This window comes from Ochlerotatus camptorhynchus, unplaced genomic scaffold (assembly GCF_037179485.1).
Source record: "Ochlerotatus camptorhynchus isolate MF236.1 unplaced genomic scaffold, CSIRO-AGI_Acam_v1.1 ptg000026l, whole genome shotgun sequence".
In the NCBI taxonomy this organism is placed as follows: Eukaryota; Metazoa; Arthropoda; class Insecta; order Diptera; family Culicidae; genus Ochlerotatus; species Ochlerotatus camptorhynchus.
This window is the reverse complement of record NW_027040518.1, coordinates 1,302,022-1,322,078: the sequence shown is the minus strand read 5'-3', so window position 1 is coordinate 1,322,078 and position 20,057 is coordinate 1,302,022. Positions and strand designations below refer to the sequence as shown.

General features: G+C 41.3%; 1 protein-coding gene across 1 annotated transcript in view; it reads left to right on the top strand.

Moving 5' to 3' along the window:
* The first annotated feature begins 17,006 nt into the window (after positions 1–17,006).
* Positions 17,007–20,057, top strand: part of LOC135708192 (chaoptin) — a 358,531-nt gene continuing 355,480 nt past the window's right edge. Inside the window, exon 1 of the mRNA XM_065230201.1 lies at positions 17,007–17,243. Within this exon, the coding sequence (XP_065086273.1) occupies positions 17,009–17,243 (235 nt within the window). The 5' untranslated portion in view covers positions 17,007–17,008. The remainder of the gene's footprint in view (positions 17,244–20,057) is intronic.

The following is a 20,057-nucleotide window of genomic DNA, read 5'->3' as shown; positions in this document are numbered from 1 at the left end:
GCAACTATCACCTTTCCGAAAGTGGTATTGGTTTGCGTGGGCATACTTTGGTTCGCGTGTAAAGGGTCTTAGAAAGTTTGTTTACAAATGCTTTTGTGCCGTTATCAAATGTTATGCCTGATATATTCTGCAACATAGAATGGAACCATTATTTCCCCTGCCTTCGTGGTAAATCCAATCTTACCACTGGTTTCTTCGTCCTTGGTGTATGTATATATGAGAATGGGTTTATCAATCTCTGCACGACATAAGAAGTGATGCACTTCAGTTAACTACGGTATGATAATTACTGAGACCATAATTACCTTAGTGTTCCTACCTGCCATGCCCTCACCTCGGCTGCCATGCTCAAGTTCACATCAATTAGATTGTTAATTGCTTCGCTACCGCAGTCATCCCTTCGTCAACGACGTCGTTTGCGCAACAAGGCCGTATCGATCCTAGCTGAACATGTTCAGGAAATAATAATGAGTATTCAGGAAAAGGTCATCAAGTTCCTCCCGAACAGCACCGGCGGATTTTTTATTTTTACCATTTGCACACTTCGAACCGTCCGTTCTGCGAGGGCAGTTCTCTCATCTCGCATGGCGTCGTCGAGCAACCAACCCAACACACCGAATCAATCGATCGAATTCAATTAAAAATTCATTCCCTGTTCGGCTGTCAACTTCAGCTCCGGCGGCGTCCAATTTTCCGCCTGGTCGGTGGTGCGCTCGTCGAATTCAATGATGGAATCCCCGTTCTACCGAATGCTGCAAAGAAATGGGATCTGAATGGATGCCATTCCGGAAGCTGGCTGTGTAAAATTTTAATGCGTTCGGAAAAGACATTAACAAAAGGAGAGGTGACTTTTTTTTTCCAACCCCTCTTCTTTTTCCCGTCGATGCAAAGCGATGTCGACGGGAAGTCTATAATTTGACACTGCGATCGTCAATAATCACTTCATCATTAATGATGATGGGTGGCATAATGACGGTGGCGGTCGGTGGGGGGTTGACTTGTTCGTTGCCAAATTGGTCCTGTTCTGTGTTCGACGTCGACGTCGTCGTCGTCGTGGTCGTCGATGAAAAGAGTGTCGATGCCTATCATTGGGTTTTGTTGTGCTGCCGCCAGGAGGATGCCACTAATAATATTTTCGACATTATTATGTTGACAAGATTTATTGCTGACGTGCTGCCACCATCGACGCCGGTAGGTAGATGGTCGGGAATTGCCTCGGGGAATCCTGTTTATCGCGTACGCATCGTCATCTGTCATTGCGGATAACGTCACCGTTGGGGGAGATTTATTTGTTGACAATAATCAGATCGTTGCGTACCGATGTTGAATGAGTGTGTAATATGGCGTGGGGCTGGGATTTTATACGCTTCATTAGTTTGATGAAACAATTTATATATCATTTGGGGGCGGGCGTTTGGGAGCCATGGATCAAATTTGATGAAATAATTGGATTTTTGTCTGGCTGGATAGAGCGAAATGTGCCACTTCTGAAGGTTCCCAAAATATAAGACCATCTACCGCGGTGCGAAAACGACCCCCACCAAGGGTGACAAGCCGAAAAAGGTGAATTCAACGACTATCCATTGCACTAGACGTTCACCAAGTGAAAGATCATTAACTGAAATGTCTTTTAACTGAACGTTCGCTAGCTGAAACAAGTTTTCAGTAAAAGGACATTAACTCTTCGAGCACCAAACTGAAAATTAACTTGACGTTTTTTTCTTCAAAATGATGTATCTCGGATTCTAATGATCCGTTTTATAATGTTTCGTTCAGAAAAGAGAGGTAAAGCGCGGGTTGTGCTTAGTAGGACGGAAATTAGATCAAGAACCCTATTGGGACTAAAAATGATTTCTTCCAAATTTTTGGAAAATCACCTGTTTTGAGAGATAAATTGTAAAGCCAAAACAATCACACTGGGGACAAAACCGAAACAATGTGTTAAAATTCAATAACTTCGGTGCTCGCTGGAACAAGACACTAAAAAATAGTCATTCTTATTGAAAAAAGTCTCAGGAATCGATTGGAGTGGGTTTCATCTTGGGCACGATAGGGTAAGTTGGGGGTTTTCACAGTTTTGATCTAAAATCTCCTATTTTGCATGATTTGAATGCTGTATCTCAAGATACCGATGATTTGTTGCTCAAAGTTGATCAGGAGGTCAAGGACTGTTGGATGATAGACAGAACAATCCAGAATTCCTCCACTAGGTGACGCTAGTGAGCATTGAAGGTGAATATATTTGTGCTGCTGTATCTCAAGACACTGACTGTTTAGACGGATGATTTCTTCGGCAAAGTTGATCAGGAGGTCAAGGACTGTTGGATGTTTTTTCGTAAAATTTAGAGTCGGTAGTTTTTGTTTAGGATTTTTATAAAATATTCATACAAATATCAAAGACAAATCTTCTTCTAATCGCGGTTGATGCTATTGATTATTTAGTAACATGAACAAAAACAGATTTCATCAGCAGTATGTCTTGCTTTACATTAACGCATTTCCACGCTTTTACTAATTTTCATTCAAGTTCAATTTAAATTGGTTTGGAATCCGTTGTTTTTTGAAAATTTAGCACTTCGCTCAACAGGTACAATTTTTCCGAACTGTTAATTTTTTTAATGTTCGACGGTATCGTATTGAAAACGTTTCTCCGTTAATTTATGCTGCTTTCTAAAATTAAGCATGCTCAGGGATTCTTACCTCGAATATGCTTTCAAGCCACTCTGCATTCTTCTTAAAGAACCGATCCTTACTGTGGGTTTTTGACCATCGCCGATCAAATTGACCAATCCAGTTTTTAACACCTTGCGCAACAGCCGCAGGTGCTTTCGACAGTGCCCTAGACACAAAGTCAAGTAAACGTAAACGCAACATATTCCTCAACGATATTTTTGTTTGACAGTGGAACACACTTAACACCACGTAAGAACTGCACTACACTGAGCTACTGTCACGCATGAAACAAGAGTAAACAAATAATTCTTTTGGATTGGATTCGTGGTCGAGTGGTTAGCGGCGTCACCCGTCTAACAGCTATTTTGCGTGTGCCATGGAGTGAGGGTTCGATTCCTGCTCCAGCCGGTGAATTTTTTTTAAAGATATAATATATACTCAATAATGACCCGATTTTATCAGCCCCCTTTTTGAAAATATTTTCTAATATTCTACGAAACCCATGCGCTATTTCAATGGTTTTATTGCACCAAAGTTTACCCTAAACATCGACCAAGAAGATTAATGGAAAAGATTTCAAATTATGGATATAGGAAATTACTGAACATTAAAAGAATAATGCGTGAAGGGACTGATAAAATCAGGTCATTACTGTAGTTTATATTTTAATGGATATTAAGAGATCAAACTTGCTTATATGTATAGAAAAAATCCCAATTTATTCACCTATGGTCTGACCCTATATACACTCAATATGACTATCAATGATCTTATTTAAAAATTCTCACGTCAATTGATGTGGCACTTGATTGATTTTAAAAAAGTCAAATATGGACACTTCCCCGGTGCAACCCTGAACATATCCGGATTCAGCAAATCTGGTTCAGGGTACTAGATATCATTGTTATTGAACTTGTTTTCGAATTCTCATGTAATTTATTGTGTCGCATGATGGGTTTTGAACTTACACATAAGCTGGTTATTTTCCCTGGGACACTAATAACTTGTTCCGGCCGTATCTCCAGAATTGAATGACCAATTTTGAAACTATTGCGTAGCGATCTATGTAATCATAATTCCGAGCAAAGTAAACTATCATATTGATAACAAGTTCTATGACCCGGTCATCACTTTTTGATAATGTCCTGCAAAATACCTCAGCGGCGAAACCTGCCCAAACATGTTCAAGGAGTTACTGCGCATTGTTTTTGATCTATTTGGATGTACATAAGAAGCTCAAGTGACGTTCTAGGTCATCCAAAGCATTCTGTAGTTTAGAACATTTGACAAGTACATAGCTCATGATCAGTTTGATGTATATATGATGCTCAAGGTTCACCAAATTGTCCTTGATCTCAGATCAAATAATGTACCAGGTCAGTCATAACCGGTACAAGGCCCTTACTGCCGTGAGATGACAAAGTGACGTAAACGCCACCATGGTCAATTTTCACTTTTCTTCATATTCATAATCTATACCCTAAGATACACCATAAAACACTTTTTTCGTGATAAAAATGTGTTTTGGAAGCCTGGAGACAAAGTGACGTAACCATACATTTTCGGAGAAAGAGTAATATGTCTTCACTGTTTCTACGGATAAGTGACGTTCACCGTATAAGAATGTTGAAAATTCAAAAGAAGTTTTCAACAGCGAGGTTCATATTTTCCGCTTAATTTTGACATTTTTTAACAGAATGAAAATTTTTTTGGCAAATTTTTATAATTATTGCAAGTTTATGCACCCAGGTCCATGACTATAATGCACATCATTTTTGTTGTAATTGATGGTGTATGAGATGTTCTAGGTTCTCCAATTTGCCTTGGAGTTCAGATTATTTGATCTACTGGCTGAACCATGAGCTGCACGATGCTCAAAACTCAGCTGCACGATGCTCAGAGCTCAGCGACAAAACCTACAAAGACATGTTCATAATTTATCAATCATTTATTTTGATTTATAATCAAGGTTCTCAAAATTGTCTTGAGCTCAGATCAAATGATTTACCTAATCAACCATAGCTGATACAAAATCCTTAGCAACTAAACATCTCCAAACAACATCAATTTTAGGTGTATTAGAAGTTCTAGGTTCTTCAAATTGTTCTAGAGGTTAGATTATTTGATCTACTGGATCAACTAAAATCTGCACGATGATCTCACCGATAAAACTTTCCGAAACACGCCCGAGTAGCACATTTTCATAATAATAAGTTACTGCAACTTGTTTATGACTGAAATAAGTCGTATATAAGTTTCCACAATTAATTTTTGACAAGCGTGCTACTAGGGCGTTTATACAGTTTCTGCTGTTCGTTTATAGTTGATTTTTAGGTGTATAAGATACTCATAGTTCTCCAAATTGTCCTTGAGTTCAGATCAAATTCTCATCCAGGTTCACTGATTCAAAGCCCTTTGTATTAAAACATCTCCAAACAGGGTTAAACATATCATGCACATTATTTACGTTTGAATTCGATATGTTCAAGACGTTCTAGGTTCACCAAATTGTCCTCAAAACTTGTTAATTAGGCTACCATCTCGCATTTTAGTTTGATTACATTCATAGATCAGGGGGCCTCCATAAGCTCGGTCGGTAGAACCTGCGACTATAAAGCAAACGATGCTGGAGTTGGCTGGGTTCGAATCCCGGTTGGTCTAGGATTTCAGATTGGAAAATTTCTCGACTTCCCTGGGCATAGTATATTATTGTACTTGCCAAACAATATACACATGTAAAAATCGAACAGGCTTAGAAACCTTTCAATTAACAACTGTGGAAGTGCATCTAGAGCACTAAGTTGAGAGCAGGCGTTAAGTTACAGTTGGGACGTAATAGCCAGAGAAGATCATAGATAGCACTAACTAGCGGAGGAATTCCGAATTATTCTGTACATCATCCAACAGTCCTTGACCCCCTGATCAACTTTGCCGAAGAAATCATCCGTCTAAGTAGTCATGATCTTAAGATACAGCAGCGCAAACATATTCACTTCAAATGCTCACTAGCGCCACCTAGCGGAAGAATTTCGAATTGTTCTGTCCATTATCCAACAGTCCTTGACCCCCTGATCAACTTTGCCGAAGAAATCATCCGTCTAAATAGTCAGGATCTTGAGATACAGCAGCACAAACATATACACTTCGAATGCTCACTAGCGCCGCCTAGCGGAAGAATTCCGAATTGTTCTGTCCATCATCCAACAGTCCTTGACCTCCTGATCAATTTTGCGCAAGAAATCATCCGTCTATATCATCGGTATCTTGAGATACAGCAAAATAGGAGATTTTAGGGCAAAACTGTGAAAACCCCCAACTTACCCTATCGTGCCCAAGATGAAACCCACTCCAATCGATTTCTGAGACTTTTTTCTATAAGAATGACTATTTTTTAGTCTCTTGTTCCAGCGAGCACCGAAGTTATTGAATTTTAACACATTGTTTCGATTTTGTCCCCAATGTGCAATGGTTTAACAAAACTATTTAGTTGCTATTTTTTTCAATAAAAATGGAGGTATTTCATCAGGACCAGGTCCTTTGCCGGCATCGAGACTTTCAAGAGTCATAAACATTTCTTGAACAGTGATATTATTAACTGATACGTCATTTTCCCCTTCATGTAGGTAAGAAAAATAGTTCAAATCGAGAGCATTACTGGATTTCTTATGTATGTTTGTATGTTTTTTATTTCGCTACTGGGTTTAATTGTATTTGTATTTTTACCTGTGTATTTGAGTATTTGTTGGGGACTTTTTTCAGTTCACTACTCGACTCGAATCAAACGTGACAGATGTATCCCCAGACAACCAGAATGCCCGTATATTCAAAGTTGTTTTAGTGATATACAAACATATATACAAACAAGCAAGTCGTATAGAATGCAAATAAATGGCTTATACGTACAAAAGTGGAGGCCATATACGTGCATATTTTCATTTAATTTTAAAAGAGGTGATTTAACATCATATGCGATTTGATCTGTAATAACAAATCCATTTTGAAAGTCTTACGATGTAATCCGATTAAATTTGTGATACAGTACGACGGAAAAATGAGTCATCGCATATAAGTCGGAAATTTGCATTCTATACGATTTAACTTAAACATAATGCGAGGTATGCCATTCAAATATGCGATTTTGACTTAAACTGTAGCAATTTACGATACTGTCTGTACATTGTTATACGACTTCTGGTTGTCTGGGTCTCGCGTAATAGCTGAAGTAAAATAGAACCTTCTATTCAGTTTAACCCAGTAGCTGCACTCTTAACCTAAGCCCATTTCCAACGCCCTCCCACTTTTCCACCACCCTCTGTCACCAACTCTTTCTCCTGTTTCCAACGCCCACCTTCATCCCTACTCCTTCCCGTTTATCAATTTTATCTAGATGAATGCGTCATTGGGACGGTACTTATGGATATTTTTGGTCGCTATTGACAATTTAGTCGATTGCTGAATTTATGTATGGGCCCATATTAGGGTCTTTTAGGCCGACATTACATCCATTTCCCTTATCATATAAATTTGCATTTCATCTAGTTAAGATTATTGTCAATAATACCTACATTTCGATGAAGATGGTGCTACATATTTTATCTTTCATGTGAAACCAATCATCACAGAAGTCAACCTTGAATCGTAGACCAGCTCCAAAACCAAGAAAACCATCCGGCAACACTGTGTAAAAGCCAAGCAGTTGAATAGAAAAGAAAAAGTATCGATTGTGAAATACAATCTAGAATGTAATACATCTCACAATTGAAACTAAATCTATGGTCACCATTCAGAGAATCTTGTCTGCAATTTTCTAACAGAAACAAACCAAACTTCCACTATTAGTCAAGCATCGAGCCATTTCCGCTAGTTCTTAGTCAGCGAAAACGCGTTTCCCCAGCTCGTCCACATCCATTTACCAATTCCTTCTCCCGTCGTCTCACCCCGTCTCCATACGGGATGAATGCCGAGAGTACGAAAATGAACAACCGCAGTGCAAAACACGTAAATACACCGATCCTTGAAGCGAATCCGGAAACCCACTTGATAGTCGTTCGAGAGGAAACTGCAAATTGCAATCGCTGGCGGTGTGTGGCTGCAGACTGAAGAAGACGCAAGGCGTAGTACCAAGCTTCCGACATAGTAGGTAGTAGGTATCAGAAATTGCAGTAGCTCAACAACTGGACCGTTTCGCCACCGCGCACATAAAAGCTGGTGCACACTGGTACGAACTAGGGTAACGGAGGTATTTTGGACCGGTGTTACGCTCATTATCAATTTCTCGAGAAGAGTATGATTTTTCTACAATAAATGGTTAATTCATCAGGCTGAATGTTTTTGTCAAAACGAATTGTAGTTCAACGTAATTTGACAAAGAAATAAGCAGGAAATAACAAAGGTTCTGAAGACGCTTTTTATTTTATTTTGTACCACCAATAAAACATGTTTCGGCCCACATTTTCTACACAAAACTGCTTGTGGAAACATATTTTGGCTCAGGTTTGGAACTGATTTTGGACCACCCGAATGCGTTGGTTAGCGGTCATGGCGAAAATATGTTTTCTCTAGATAATGAATAACATATTTTCGCCAGGCCTCAGATCACTATTTTAATACATTTGATCGCTTTTTCGAGCTTAGAAACGGTTTCATTTACGTTTGCTTGTTAACAATGTACATCCATTAAAACAATTACTCTTGAAAGTTGGATTAATTTATGCTACCGTTTGATTTTGGATCGGTTCTGCACGAATGTAAAAATATGTGAATATAATTTCAATTTAAGATTACTAAAAGAATCATTTGACTGAAAACAAAAATGAAGGACGCTATGTAGTGTAACAATGTTCAAGAAAATTTCTCAATATTCTAACATTTTATTAACACTCCGAACATGTCTCCGATAAAATTTGGCAAACTTGCAATGCTTGGAAAATCATTGCTCAGCCATTTATTGGCGAATTTCAAATTTATTGACGCCATTGGAAACTACAGACTCAAACAAAAAATTGTGGTATGAATAGATTTAAAATTTATAAATTTTAATTGTTAAGCAATGACTTTTAAAACATTGCCAATTTGCCATTGCACATTTAATCGGAGCCATCCTGTTCGAAGTGTTAGTTGTATGTGATCAAATGTGCAAAATAAAGCCAGGTGGGCCAAAATACATTCATTACCCTAGTAGGAGCTTTCACGGCGGTATTGGCAGCCAGCTGTGTTTATGACTAGGTAGTGCTGCACTCCCCCCCCCCCTTGGTTCCGCTGGGGCCGGGCAAGGAAGGGAAGACGAGTGAAGAAGAAAAACGAGCCGCTCAAAAATTTATCATCTTTTATGCTGCAAAATGCCTTGAATTATCATGCATCTTTCTCGGGGTATAATATAGAATGAATTTTAAATTAATGAATACCCAAGATGCACGATTCCGATGCGCTGGCTTAATTTTGATTTATTATATGCTAATTTCGCATTCGCCGCTCTGGTTCATTTTCGTGCAGTTGCAGGCAGCAGTTTGGGACCATCAGCTGTGGGGTGGCAGCCACAAAGCAGCGTTGGAAGCTGTGTCCGCTAGGATCTATGCTTCGTGCAAGGAAACTGCTCTCGCTCTCTGCTTGGTTGGTGAAAACTTGATTCCCAATGAGGCTGTCCCATCCACAGTGAACTTGTTCTTACCTGAACAGCTGCATCGCATCGCACCGGTGTGGAGTAGAGCAGAGGACAGTGGGAAAATTGAAATGCTCACCAAATGCATTATTCGAAGATTTCCGTACTCAAGATAAACTGCACAAACTTTCAAAATTAATCATAAAAATTTTCCAGTGACACTTTTGAATCGAAATTTTTCACATAACAAATTATCCACCGCCTCAAACTCGCTGTCCAGGACCCCCTGGTGGAAATTCCATAACCCATTTTCGCCAGCATGCACATGCTCAACCTTACTTCCATCGCATCCAACCTCGAGCTGGTTTCCCTGGGCGAAGTCTATGCAATTTTTATTTGCCTTAGTGATATTCCTTGTTCGGTGCTGATGCTGCTGCATACCACAAACCTGGTGAAGAGAAAAAGCTATCGCATTTTATTCACTTCAAACTAACCGAATAGTTTCACAATGGAGGGAGTTTTTCCCTGGGAGCGAGTTGAAGAATGTGAAATAAAATATGGTTTTCGGTGGATTCCCGAGTGATGCTGTCGTCGTCGTTGCCGTCGTCTCGGTTTGCTACATTTTGTTGGGAAAGTTTGTAACAGAATTTAAGTGTGTGGATGGATTTTGTGCAAAATGGAAAAAGAGTCAATCTTTGCTGATCATTCCTGCTGGAATTATTAATCGATGCAGTTATTTGTTCGATCTTACAACAGTCAGTAGCAGTTGTATTCTCCGGTGTGCATCACGCGTTCATATAGTATGTTTATTCCGAGTGCATTGTTCATTGTCTGCAGCTCGGTTGGTCGGCGAAGGCAATACAATTTGATGATGCAACACCGTTTGTTTTAAATCCGAAAATGGAAGTGCAAGACCGACCTTGGGCGCAATTGCCAATTTTGTCAAGACGCTAAATACGGATGCTGCTGAGATGGAAGCAAGTTACAGGATTTCGGAAGAGAAAGATTTGAAATCAGAGGAGACTGTGCTTTATGCATTAAGTAACAACAGTGATAAATTGATTTTCCACTAAGCGGATGGAAAGGCAATGAAAGTATGGCTGTCGCCTGTGGGAGACAACATTTAATACGTGCGAGTGTATGATTTTCCACCAGAGATCCCGGATAATGCTCTAGCGTTGGTGTCTTAGGGAAATGCGGAAAAGTGACGCGTGTCGACCGAGAGAAATTCCCGGTGGAGCTGGGCCTCGACATGCACACTGGTGTAAACATTTGTAATTTAAACTGGTTACACTGCACTTCTGAAAATGGCTGCTTATTAGTTGGTTTATTTTGTCAAACAAAAGTCGACTACATACAATGGTTACAACGTTTAACTTACATGCTTTGTATTATTTCTATTATGTTTTAGTCGGTTTTTATTTTGTTATTTTGATGTACTGTCGAATAATTCGATTTAAAGGGCTAGTTTTTTCGAGAAATTTATTTTATGTGATTTTTCTGAGAATAAGTTCCGTGTTCTAAGATGCCGACAGGGTGTGTAAAAGTTTAATTGTCAGAGTAATTCTGATGATTCTATGTTAATGATGTCCTGTCTGGGTCAAAACCATAGAAGGGGCCATCCAATGTCGTCTTGAGCTCACGGAGTTACTCCGTAAAGGGAGATTTCCCATTCATAAGTGGTGTACGAATAACCCAGCGATTTTAAAGACGGTTCCAGAAGAAGACATGCTCTTGTCTTTTGATGATGCGAATATTAATCAGGCCATCAAGATACTTGAACCTCTTTGGGATCTGACTGAGGAACTGCCAAGTCTTTCCAACTCTCCTCCTACGAAACGGAATGTTCTCTTGCAGATCTCTAAACTATTTGATCCCCTTGGTCTTGTGTTGCTAAGGTGATAATGCAGCAAATCTGGATGAGCAAGCTGAATCGGGATGATGTTCTGGATAGCCAATTGCCACATCCACCAAACCAGAATTCCCAGGTATATGTGTGCCCCTGATGCTGTTTATGTTGAAGTTCATGGCATTGCCGGCACCTATGCATATGAAGCATGTCATTATATCCAAACCGTAACCCAGTATGGGAAAAAGGTCTCTCTGGTCTGTAGTTAGTCGAAGGTCATTCCAATCAAAGGATTGATGACTCCCCGATCTGAACTGTGTGCTGCATTGTTGATAATCAGATTGGCCATGAAGGATCTTCCGGCAATCAAGATGGACTTCCACTCAATCCATTATTGGTCGGATAGTCAGATCGTTCTTGCATGGCTTAAGAAGCCCCTATTTCAACTTTACGTTTTTGTTCACAACCGAGTTGAAGAAATTGTTGATCATTCTGTTGATGCTAATTGGAATTAGATCAAGTCGTCCGAAAACCCAGCTGATGTTGTCGGCCGTGGTCAACCCTCCCAACTCCCTGCCTCGAATGAGCTTTGATGGAACGGACTTTCGTTTCTTCGAAGTGATAGCTATCAGATTTCCGATGATAAAATACCATAATTGAAACCTGTAAGCGCATCTACTGCGGTCTTTGGCCCTGAAACTCTCCCAGTTATGACTGCCCTTAGTTCATTCCGAAAGTTTCAGCGAGTGACTGAATACGTCAGGAGATTTGTCGTGAATGCAAGGTCTTCCAAGTCGAGTTGGAAAAGCGGGCCAATCAGTTGGCCTGCCAATACCTGGAAGAGGCTCCGCCGAGAACGCGTCACCACAAGACCGCAGCAGTAGCTACTGCTGCACAAAACAAAGAGCCAATCAAAAAAGCTCAATCACAAAATAACCAAAAAAACTGCTTCGTTTGTGGAATTAAAGAGCACAGCATCTTTTATTGTGCTGCTTTCAACAAGCTTCCCATCAAGGAGCGGTGGGAGGCTGTATCAAACGTCAGGCAGTGCTATAACTGCATGTCCTGGGGACACTCCGTACAAAAGTGTCCCTCTAGCTCCAATTGCAGGGAATGACAACCCAAGAGGTAAAGAACGATCAACAACTACGGCTTCGGCCTCGACCAGCACCTCTAGGTGACTAGGAGGCAGCTACGTGTTCCTGGCTACCGCCCTCATCCAAGTGAGGGGAGCTACGACCTGGTACCAAATAAGGTGCCTGCTCGACTCTGGCAGTCAGGTCGAAACTATAAGTGAAGAGGCAGCCCAAATCCTTGGCTTGCCTTTCTCGAAAGCCCAACTGACCATAAATGGGATCAATGGAGGTATCCGTTGTACATGGCGAAAAATTACAACTCGAATCGCAACTAGGAGTGGCGACTTCACAATCACACTACGCGCAGGGGAAATAAGGGTGCCAGCGGGCATTGCATTGGCTGACCCGTCCTTTTATCAAAAGCAACCAGTCGAAATATTGCTTGGATCGCGAATATTCTTCCAAATTATGGGACCCAGATCCATCAATCTGGGTAGCGGATCAATCTTCCAAGAGTCCGCATTTGTCGGCGGACTAGCATCGTTGCAAGTACCACGTCAAGCTACTATGACTGTTATCGCAGCTAAGCCTGAAGCATCAAGAGAGTCAGATTGCGCATCAGCCCCAGATCATAGCGACAAGGATCAAGGACTAGATAATCAGTTCAGGAGTTTTTGGGCGCTTGAGGAGGTGACTTCTGCGGAAGCGAAGCCCTGTAACAGCGCGAATGCATGCGAGGAGCACTTCCAAAAATACACGACGATAGGAGCGGATGGGAAATATGTAGTCCGCCTTCCCTTTAAAAATGAGCCACAGCTATTAGGCCATTCATTTGAGCAGGCCAAACGGCGCTTACTATCCTTGGAAAAATGCCTTGCCCGCCATCAGGAAGTATACAAGCAGTATAGAGAATTCCTAGCTGAAAACCTCGCGATGAATCACATGGAGATAGTCCACCCCAAAGACAAGTCAAAGATTAGGTACTACATACCACACTCTTGTGTAATCAAACCGGATTCCACTTCAACAAAATTACGAGTAGTATTTGACGCCAGCGCTAAAACGTCAAGTAACATATCGCTCAACGACTTTCAACACAGTGGTCCTGTAATACAGCGGGATTTATTCGACCTGCTGTTGGATTTCAGATGCCACGATAAAGTGGCTACAGCCGACATCGCGAAGATGTATCGACAAGCAAATCTCCACGAAGAGGATTTGTTGTTCCAATTCATCCTCTGGAGGATCGATCCCTCCGAGGAAATACAAGTGTACCGATTGAAAACGGTAACGTACGGCGAAGCGGCATCTTTCTTCCTGGCATGCCGAGCGCTTCATGAGGTCGGAGAGGAAATTCGACTCGAACAACCTGAAATTGCTGAGGCTATTCAACAATGCTTCTACGTGGACAACTTCATGATGGGGGGGATATTCCGCCGAAAAACTTTTGGAGAAGCGGAAAGCAGTGGAATCAGCCCTGATGAAGAGAGGTTTTCCTCTAAGCAAGTGGGGGTCCAACGACGTCAACATTCTCGCCGGAGTATCAGACGAGGACTTGGAGAAAGAAATCCGAATCGGGGACCATGACATCATAAAAACATTAGGTGTAGCGTGGTCGCCTAAGGCCGATACGTTCCGATGCATCGCGGATGAACAGGTTTATTCACATGAAAAAATGACTAAACGGCAGCTCACCTCAGAGATATTGAGGCTGTACGATCCACTGGGCATCATGCAGCCAATAATCATCACAACCAAAATCCTTCTTCAAGGACTTTGGAAAATTAAGCTAAAATGGGATGACGAAATCCCCACTGATTCACAACATGAATGGCAACAATTGAAAAAAAAAAAAACACTGCCAAAACTCGCTAGCTTGGAAATTCCCCGCCAGGCGATTCCAAGCAATCCTGTGCACTTGGAACTGCATGGATTCTCAGATGCATCGAACCTGGCTTATGGTTGCGGGATCTATGCGTATTGCATAGACGAGAAAAATCGAATGTCAATGAACTTATTGTGCGCTAAATCTCGAATGGCGCCAATGAAGGATATCACTCTCCCACGAAAAGAGCTTCTGGGAGCAAAGCTGCTGGCGGAATTAATGAACAGAGTGATTTCAATTATACCAGCACACGTTCAGAAAACATACTACTGGTGCGATTCCCAAGTAGTCTTGACTTGGATTCATTCAAGCGTACCCCACAGTGAACTGTACGTTCGCAATAGAATCAACGTTATTCAGTCCCTCACGCATCGAGCGGATTGGTGCTATGTGCCAACGGATCAGAATCCTGCGGACATAGTTTCGAGAGGAATCTCCGTGAGAAAACTTCTAACCACGAAAAAGGATATGTGGCTGCATGCTATGCACTAGAGAACAGGCGGCACGTTGAGGCATACGACGCTCCGCAAGTGATAGCAATCTGTTCATCAACCGACAGAGACAATACATGCAATGAGGTGGAGGACTTAATATCAAGTTACCCGCACCATAACTCGTTCCAGAAAACGCGAAGGCATTTCGCCATCGTCAATCGGGTCATGAACAACTTAATGGCTAAATCGGCGGCCATCAAGAGCCGCGGAGTTGACCGAGAGCCACGTTTCGAGCCCTTAATCGTCATTTAACCGTCGAGTCAGCAGTTTTGGTGCACCCGGCATCAAGAAGGATGGCTTGGATCGGTGCACACGGCACCAGCAGGGTTAGATTCATACTCAAGCTCTGTAATGAAAATTCCAATAAACTTAGTCTTGATCAGAACATCAACCGCGTCGAGTTGTTGATCTATATCAAAGCTTGATTGCGGGAATAGGGTTTCGGCCTATTCCAAAGTTTTGCTAATCCCAGAGTTGTAGTGAACGGCCCTTGCGGGAGCGGGGCCAGCAATTGCTGGAAGCAGAAACAGGTTACAAATCCAAGACGATTAGAAGTAGCTGAGCGACCTTTTAAATAGCTCTGCTGTTTGTTTGTTATATGATTTTTTACTTGCTGAAAATCACCCACATTCTCGTTTTCGTTCGAACCGTATTTTCCATAAAAAAATTTTTTTTGTATGGAAAATATGGTTCGAACGAAAACAAGAATATGGGTGAATATTTGTCGACTACGATTGATTATTTTTTTGTTTTGGATGCAAGAGATAATGTAAATTACAAGATAATTACAAATGTCAGATTTCTAGCCTGATTTGAAAATAGACATAAAAAAAGACGGTTTCCAAAGTTCAGGGAATTTTCCATTTTTCAGAGACATATTGAAAAGGCGTACTAAACGAAAGATAAGTTGTACTGAAAGATTCTTCGAGAAAACAGGTGCATGGTTCTAGTACTTAAGATGCGTCCATTTTTTTAGTGTATTGAGGAGTTCACATTGCCCTAGTTGATTGACAGATATGGTGTTAGAAACTTCGGGAATGAATGCAAAGAAGTCACTGTTGCGGTATTTTCAGAAAATGTGGCATAAGCTTATCGAACAAATTTGAAAAGAGATTGCAGATTCCCGTCGAAATGTATTTGTGACGGAAAATTATTTAATTAAAACAGCAAAAAATGTTATCTTCCATTTAATTCCACTTAATTAATGAATGAAGACTGCACATTGCAGTCGAAATACGTATCTGCCAGCAGCGGATGAACTTCAAAAGGATGCATACCTAGTTGCAGTGGGTTTTTCCGTGCTAATCTCAGAGGTAATCGACAACTTTGAACGAGATGATAAGGATATCTTGTAAGAGGTGGAAAATATTGGGTACGGATTACTCTCTCAATTCCCATAGTGACCGAATAATCAATGAAATGGTATGGCACAGTTCATCTCCCACTATTTTTAAGTTCGCAGAGCCTATAGATACAACGCTGGAATAAGATTTGTCACCACGAAATGAGCAGAATTTACTGTAGTTCTTGAAAGTAACCGCGATGTATGACCAAATAAAATTTACGCAAACTGGGATTAATGGTCGTTTCGTATTAGCACACTTTCACCACGGCACCATTTTTTCCCATTGACGTGAAGCCTCGAGTTAAGCAGCTGCTTATCGATATGTGTTGATGTTTACTTATTGCTCAACAATCCGGCTATCGGAGAAAGCCAATCCAACTCATCCCAGTTAAAACCCTTTATGCACTCACATCAACGGAATGAGACACGCATTCCCAACCACCCGAAATCCACTTTCCATACGCGATAAATTACGACTCACCAGAATTTCTGGGGCCCAGAAATTTATCGCGAAAAGATTCACTCCTCGCACGGATTTTAAAAACGATCAAAAAAAAAACTTCCTGTAGAACCCTTCTTCCATGACGTGCCACATTGGTGCTGCTTTGGCGAAGCTTGTTGAACCACTTCCGGTCGGAAGTGAAATATCACTTCAATATATCATGCAACAATTGTCGCTACACAGCAAAGGGTCTTTCTCTCCGGGTTGGGAATCCGGAGGTCCTAGTTCTTCTTGGTTGGAGTTTTTGCTTCTTCCTTCACTAGAGTCCATTCTCGTCACCGTTGCATGCGTGTGCCGTTCCGTGCCGTGCCGTGGCAGCGGCTCGGTTTATGATAAATGAGTTGGAATTTTTCATATCACGAACCCGGTCTTGGGCTTCGTCCTCGCTCGGTTGGTACAGCTACAGCAGCAGCTGAACCAGCTGTCGGGCACTGTATATTTATTCCCGTGCAAAGATGTTGAATGCTGAATTTTTCCGCTATTTTCAGTTAATCTTATTGTCAAACGAGGTCTTATTCATTTTCCTATTTTTTTTTTGTCTCAATCAATTTCAGATTCGACTTGAGTGAGTTAGTGAGTGGTGAGAATGGATCCTGCCGGGTGGTACACTGGGATCCTCTACACGGTGGCTCTGCTCGCCGTGATACGAACACGATGCGGGGTCGATGGGTGGAAGCTGGATAATCGGAACATTCTCTACACCAATCAGGATGTTTCGTACGAGTGTCCCATCAATACGATGTGCCGGTGTGCCAGTTTGCCGAATGAAACGGCACTGCTCCAGATCAACTGCAATGAGGTCTCGCTGTACAAATTCCCAGGTAAGTGCGTTTGGTGGGTATTTTAATTAGTTATGCTTGTGTCGTCTATGAGGCTCTCATCAGAATGGGGGTACAACCGGTTCAGTGCAAGCTCACAAGCCAATTACGCGTTGCCATCTGGCGTTTACTTATTTTCGTCTACATGTATGCTAGTTGCCTCAAATACCTGAATACAACCGTCAGTGGCAATGCAATGAAGCAAAACAAAATGTGGCTGCCGTGGCTTGTCACTACCGAGACTCTATACCACCGGTGCGGTAACGTTCATCCAGTGGTTGTCTTGACTTCATGGGCGTGAGTGAAGCTTTCTTGTAGGGGGAAAGACAGGAATATTTTGAATTACATGATAATTTGTCTCAGTTCCATTCAGTGGTAAAATGAATCCAGATAGACGGCATCGGTCTTCAACAGAGTTGCATATGTGTCACTGCGACGAAAATTTACCGCTCTATTTTCTTGGAGAACAAATCGCAGTAGTAGTTTTTAGATTTAAGGGCCATCTCTTTCTCAATGTGCTTCACGTGTGCCCCAGTTGTGCCCAGAGTACCAGTCATTGAACTGACATTGTTTTCTTGTGAATAATGGCATGTTTGGCAACCTGGTATTTTGACAGTGTAAATGTTTTATTTTGATAGAAAAATAATCAAAAGTAGTGGAATTGATCTGAGAGAAAAAAAAGTAGAAGGGTCTGTGCCTAGGGGCACGAACGGAAGCTTTACGTAGGACCGCTAGTGAACGGAATAAATGTGAAGAGCATTTAGTTCTTTTAATTGATCAATTATCTATTATCTCAACTCTTTCCGTTTTTGAATTGTAGACGTACCAAATTTGTGGTATTTTTTTTTTTTCAATGAGAAAGTTGATTAAGAGAATCAATCAAAATCACTTGCACTCCTGCTTCCAAGTTTGGTTACAAGATTGCAACTCTGGAGAGCATTTTGTGTGGTTGTTGGGGGCTTGTGGTTCTGAATATGGACAAACAAGCACAGATAAATTCTATTCCAACTCTTTACTGATGGGCCGTTTTATTGAAGAGGACATCCATGGCCACTTACGCTTGGCGTGTTTAGTGCAAGGTTGCAAATACTCATTTCAGCTAAAACAATGTTTTTTTTTAAATTATGAAATAATTAGATGCCATGATCATATTTTGAATTGGTAGGATACAAGAAGAGGTTGCAAAGAATGTGTTTGACATATTAAACCTGTTTATTTCACTTCATGAGAGTCACAATCAGCGATTTTTCACAAACTCAGTAACTCACTCACTCACTCACTCAGCGATCAGAAAATCGCTGATTGTGACTCATAGAATGCAAAATTTACAGGTTTTATATTTTAAACGCATACTTTGTAACCTCTTCTTGTAAGTTACAAGTAAAACATACCATCATACCATCTTTTGGTTTTATTATTCCGAAAAACATTATTTTAGCTGAAATGAGTATTTGCAACCTTGGTTTAGTGTAGGTGACAGCATCACGGATCTCATTTTCCAGGAACACCTTCAGCACGCCTCGTAGATCAGACCCGAGATACGTTTGACACCACCACGGCGAGCCAGACGACCGATGGCGGTTATCTCGAAGAACTTTGCGATGACGCTTGGCACCTCCTTTGCCACGAGCAGTCAATTGTTGCTTGTTGGGTTATAGATGAGTGGACTAGCCGGAGGGGCGACCCCGGCGTAGTGGTTAACATCCATACCTCTCACGCCAAAGTCACGAGTTCAAATCTCACCCCCGGACAAGTCACGAATGACCCAAGAGTGTTAAAGTGACTATAATAAAAAAAAAAAGAAGAGTGGACTAGCCACCACCTTCCTACTGCTACTATTGCTGTTAACCACGCCGTCCGAAGCGAAAATGAGCTAATGCCATACAGCAGCGCTCTTTTCTATTTTCTCAGGTTAAAGCAAAATGATGTGCAACCAAGTGGTATAAAAGCTACAAAGACTCCTCCCATTATGAGTAGTTTGCTATCAAGTAGCGACACTGGCTCTTTTCATTTTGCGTACACGGCGAATGAGAACGACCCAAATTTGAGTTTAATTCCCTCATAATCGCCAAAAGTGCAGGAACTCAGCAAAGAGTAAATTTGTCTCATGGTTTCCTGTGGAAAACCTAAAAAATCTGCCAGAAAATGAGGAAATTGACAAAAATTTTATTCAGTCTCGGAGTGAATCCAATCTTTACTTTCCTCAAATTCGGGAATTTTCCCTGGAAAAACCTGGGAAAACATGAGGAAATTTACTCATCGCTGAGTTCATGCACTTTATTTCTTATTTCTGAGATAACTAAACTCAAATTTGGGTCGATCTCATTCGCCGTGATATCACTTTGAAAGATATCGGCGCCCGTGGTTAGTGTGATTACCTCTCACCCCAGCAGGCCTGGGTCCAATCTCAGTCGGCGCCACCGGCATGTTCTAAGGCATAACATCTATGATCACGCCTTCCTTCGGGAAGTAAAGCCGTTGGTCCCCGGTTGAGTTGATGGGTCGATTGGTAGGGTCCAGGTGTGGGAGTTGCCTCCCTGGCGTCGGTAGCATTGGAGCTCAGTACGGAAAACAAATCTCGCGTCACTTTTCAATAGGTCCTATCTACATTGATCGATTCTCTTCATCAACACTCTCTTTCGTAAATAACTCGGCTTCACAAATTTTTCCGTCGAATTAGATGCTAGATTGTTGCTTCTTCCATCGAAAATATCCGGCCGTGGCGATTCAAAGTTGATCAAGGTTGATCAAAATAATTTGTACCCCTGCTTCCAGTTTGATTACATGAACATTTTGGGTGATCGTTGGTTCTGAATA